The following is a 3389-nucleotide window of genomic DNA, read 5'->3' as shown; positions in this document are numbered from 1 at the left end:
AAGCCTCTTCTCGCTGGCGCCCCTCCCAGGTCGGCGCAGTCCACCTCTCAAGGAGCAGAAGCCTGGGGTCGGGGGATGGGGGGGGGGCGTTTCCATCCTCACCCCTTCCAAGTTAGGGCATGTGGGACCCTTTCTTTGCCGGTCACCACCGTGGGTCTGGGATGAGGCGGCGTGAAGCCGCGCGCGCTCCAGACCTCTGGTTCTCCCTACCCAGAGTCACACCGCGTTCTCGCCGGGCATGGCCAAGGAGAGTCGCGGAGCTGCCCCCGTGGGCCACGACTCGAGACCCCAGTCTGCCAAAGCCACGGAAAAGCCCTAGAAAGGCCTGGCAGGGCGGGAAGTGGCAGGGCTCCGAAGGGCGCTCATACGGCGAGAGGCCAACAGGCACAGCGGCCTCGGCGCAGCTGGCCACAGCCGGCCCCCGCCCCACTCGCGCAGCCGCCCCCTCTCCTGCGAGATCCGATCTCCGGGTGGCTGCGGCCCAGCGAGGGTTAAGGGGGGCGGGACGTGGGGCGGCCCCGCCTCCGCCGCCGCGCCGGTCCGAGCGCGCACGGGGCGCGGGGGCGGGTCGGAGCGGGCGGCGGCGGAGGGCGCGGCGCGCTGGGCGAGCGCGGGGAGCGGTGGCGCGGCCCGCGTGACCCACCGCCCGCGCCCGTGCGCCCGCGAGCCCGCGCCCCGCCGCCGCCCGGCCCAGCCGCAGGATGCGCGCCCCGCCGCTGTTGCTGCTGCTGGCCGCCTGCGCGCCGCCGCCCTGCGCCACGGCCGCCCCGACGCCGCCGGGCTGGGAGCCGGCGGCCGACGCGCCCTGGTGTCCCTACAAGGTGCTGCCCGAGGGCCCCGAGGCGGGAGGCGGGCGCCTGTGCTTTCGCAGCCCCGCGCGCGGCTTCCGCTGCCAGGCGCCCGGCTGCGCAGCGCACGCCTCGGCCGGCCGCTCACTGCGCGCCAGCGTCCTGCGCAACCGCAGCGTGTTGCTGCAGTGGCGCCTGGGGCCAGCCGAGGCGCGCCGCGTGCGCGCCTTCGCGCTTAACTGCTCGTGGCGTGGCGCCTACACGCGCTTCCCATGCGAACGCGTGCTGCTCGGCGCCTCCTGCCGCGACTACCTGCTGCCCGATGTGCACGACGGCGTGCGCTATCGCCTTTGCCTGCAGCCACTGCCGCTGCGAGCCGAGCCGGCAGGCGCCCCGGAACCCGCCGCACCCGCCGAGTGTGTGGAGTTCGCCGCCGAGCCTGCCGGCATGCGGGAGATCGTGGTGGCCATGACGGCGGTGGGTGGTTCCATCTGCGTTATGCTCGTGGTCATCTGCCTGCTCGTGGCCTACATCACCGAGAACCTCATGCACCCGGCCTTCGGGCGCCCGGGCCTACGCAGGCAGCCCTGAAGCGCGAGGCACCTGCCCGCCCGGGCTCTACCTGCCCGACTAGGGCGCAGGAGGCCCCGAGCCCTCGGCCCGCTCTCCCCTCGTCGCTCCTGCTCCCTCTTTAGGACCTCCACACAGGGCCTTCTGGAGATGGATGGGGCACCGGCCCTTACCAGGGCCTGGAGTCACCGGACGACCTTCCCAGCCGAGCAGCTGACTCCCAGATTCCAGTTCGGGACTGGCCCTTGGGCCTGAGGAGAGGTGCCAGCCCTGTCCAGGGCTCTCCTCGCTCTCCAGAGGCCTTTGGCGGCGCCGTGAGACCACAGAGCCCCTTTTCAGAAGAGCCATCGGCAGCCCCTGGCCGTCACCCTGCGCCTCCAGCCCGTGCCGAGTTGGAAAAAAGCCAGGCTATCGTCATGGCTTGGTCACTGTGTACTTGACCAACTCAAGGGCCCTCGAGCCTGTCCCCTCCCCGCCCCGCCCCAGTGGGTTTAGGTAGCTTCGTGCCTTAGTATCTCCGGCCCATTGCGGGAGCCAGCCACCCGTCCAATACTGTCGGAAAAGATCTGTGGCCCCGATGCTGGCAGCTTGTGTGTGCTTCTGGCTAAAGCCCCCTGGGGACCCTCCCTTCAAGCTTTGCAGGAGTGATTGGCCTGGGGAAGCAGGGTCCCGCGGCATTTCCTCGTTTGAGCATCCGACAGGCTGGAAGCCACGGCTTAGCTCAGCAGGCGGCCCAGCGTTCAGCTGTTGTATCCAGGGTGAGTGTCCCTGACCTTGGGGGGAAGCTGGTGCTTTGCCTGGGCTGGGTTCCTTCCCTTTCCTTTTGCGTTTCTGGAGAGGACTTTCCTCGGTGACGGGGCAGGTGGCTGGGAAGATGGGACTGGTCTGAAAGAACAGTGTTGTATGCAGAGGGCACAGGACAGATGCCAACCTTGCCCGGCTGGACCTGCCACTGTGGTCTGGATCCCAAGCCTCAACCACAGCATGACGGACAGTACCGTCCACCCCCTCCTAGAGCTGCTGGAGATGCTGCTGCCTGCCGGGCCCCTCCACCCTCTCACCATGGACTGAAGACCGGCCTTGCCCCTCTGTGGGCACCAACCACATGACAACGCTGGGCTCTGTGTGAGCCCCTGACTCTGGCCGTTCTGGACCTGGCACTTCTGGAGTCACTGTGGCTAACTCCTCCCCGCTCACCCCAGCAGCCACCAGTGACCCCCACACCAGCAGCCTGGCTGGTGCCCCCGAAATGCCCACTCCCTACCTCTCTGTCCTTGCTCTGCCCACCCCTGGTGTGGCACTGGCCAGGTGTGAGCCTGGTACCAGTGTCTAAATGTCCATCATTCTTAGACCAAAACCACTGTTTTGTGTACTTATTTGTGACAGGGGAGAGAAGGGGTAGGGTGAAAGTTGAGCCCCTTTTCCTGGCTCCTCAGGCATCAGTCAGTCCAGTGGTTGGCCCTGAACCCTTTGCCAGGTCACCTGGGGTCAGCACAGGCCAGGGGCACAGGCATGCTGCCCTTGCAGTTTGTGTCAGAGGAACAGGCGGCATGTCCCTGGCTGGCCTTTCCACCCAGGGAGCTGGGGAAAGCGTCTTCTCCCTGCCTGCTCTGTTGGGTGGGGGCAGGGCGGCACTGCTGCGGTTAGAAAAAGCCCAGTCTCAGGGATGATCTACTCGAGCTAAGACAAGCTGCAATTAGACACCTCCAGGAGAGCCCCCTCCCTGGCCTGGGTCTCCCCACGTGGTGCTGGAGCTGGGGTAGGGGGCACAGGTCGCAAGCAGGGCTCCTCTGGCCCTTCCCCCACCCCACCCTGGGCCTCCCCCACCTAGGCTAGGGTGTCCTTGAGATTCTGCAGCTGGCGGTGACCCTTCTGAGCAAACAGCTGTGGGCGGGCCAGGCTCTAAGGAGTGACTCATCCCTGCCACCAGGGGGTGGGGGTGCAGTGCAGTGTCTAGACAGCCCTGGGAGTAGGAGGGGTTTTACTTCATCCTGGCTTCCTGGGGGCCTTCTGCATCCCTCTGCCACCTGT

The 3389-nt window shown here is 67.5% G+C and overlaps 1 protein-coding gene across 2 annotated transcripts; it reads left to right on the top strand.

The window, feature by feature from the left end:
* Positions 1-565: 565 nt before the first annotated feature.
* FNDC10 (fibronectin type III domain containing 10) lies at positions 566-2715 on the top strand. 2 transcript variants are annotated; one of them, XM_086344024.1, is made up of 2 exons: positions 566-2116; positions 2374-2715. In XM_086344024.1, the coding sequence occupies exon 1, from the start codon at positions 702-704 to the stop codon at positions 1377-1379; it is 678 nt and encodes a 225-aa protein (XP_086200150.1). In that variant the 5' UTR covers positions 566-701; the 3' UTR covers positions 1380-2116; positions 2374-2715. The 2 variants fall into 2 exon arrangements, with proteins under 2 accessions (XP_086200150.1, XP_086200149.1); XM_086344023.1 differs by having other exon boundaries at positions 2268-2715.
* The last annotated feature ends 674 nt before the right edge of the window (positions 2716-3389 follow it).

Source organism: Bos grunniens, chromosome 16, assembly GCF_055505025.1.
Source record: "Bos grunniens cultivar Pamir isolate PY7600 chromosome 16, Bosgru_T2T1.0, whole genome shotgun sequence".
Lineage (NCBI taxonomy): Eukaryota > Metazoa > Chordata > Mammalia > Artiodactyla > Bovidae > Bos > Bos grunniens.
The sequence above is the reverse complement of the archived record's forward strand: the minus strand, read 5'-3'. Positions and strand labels throughout refer to the sequence as shown.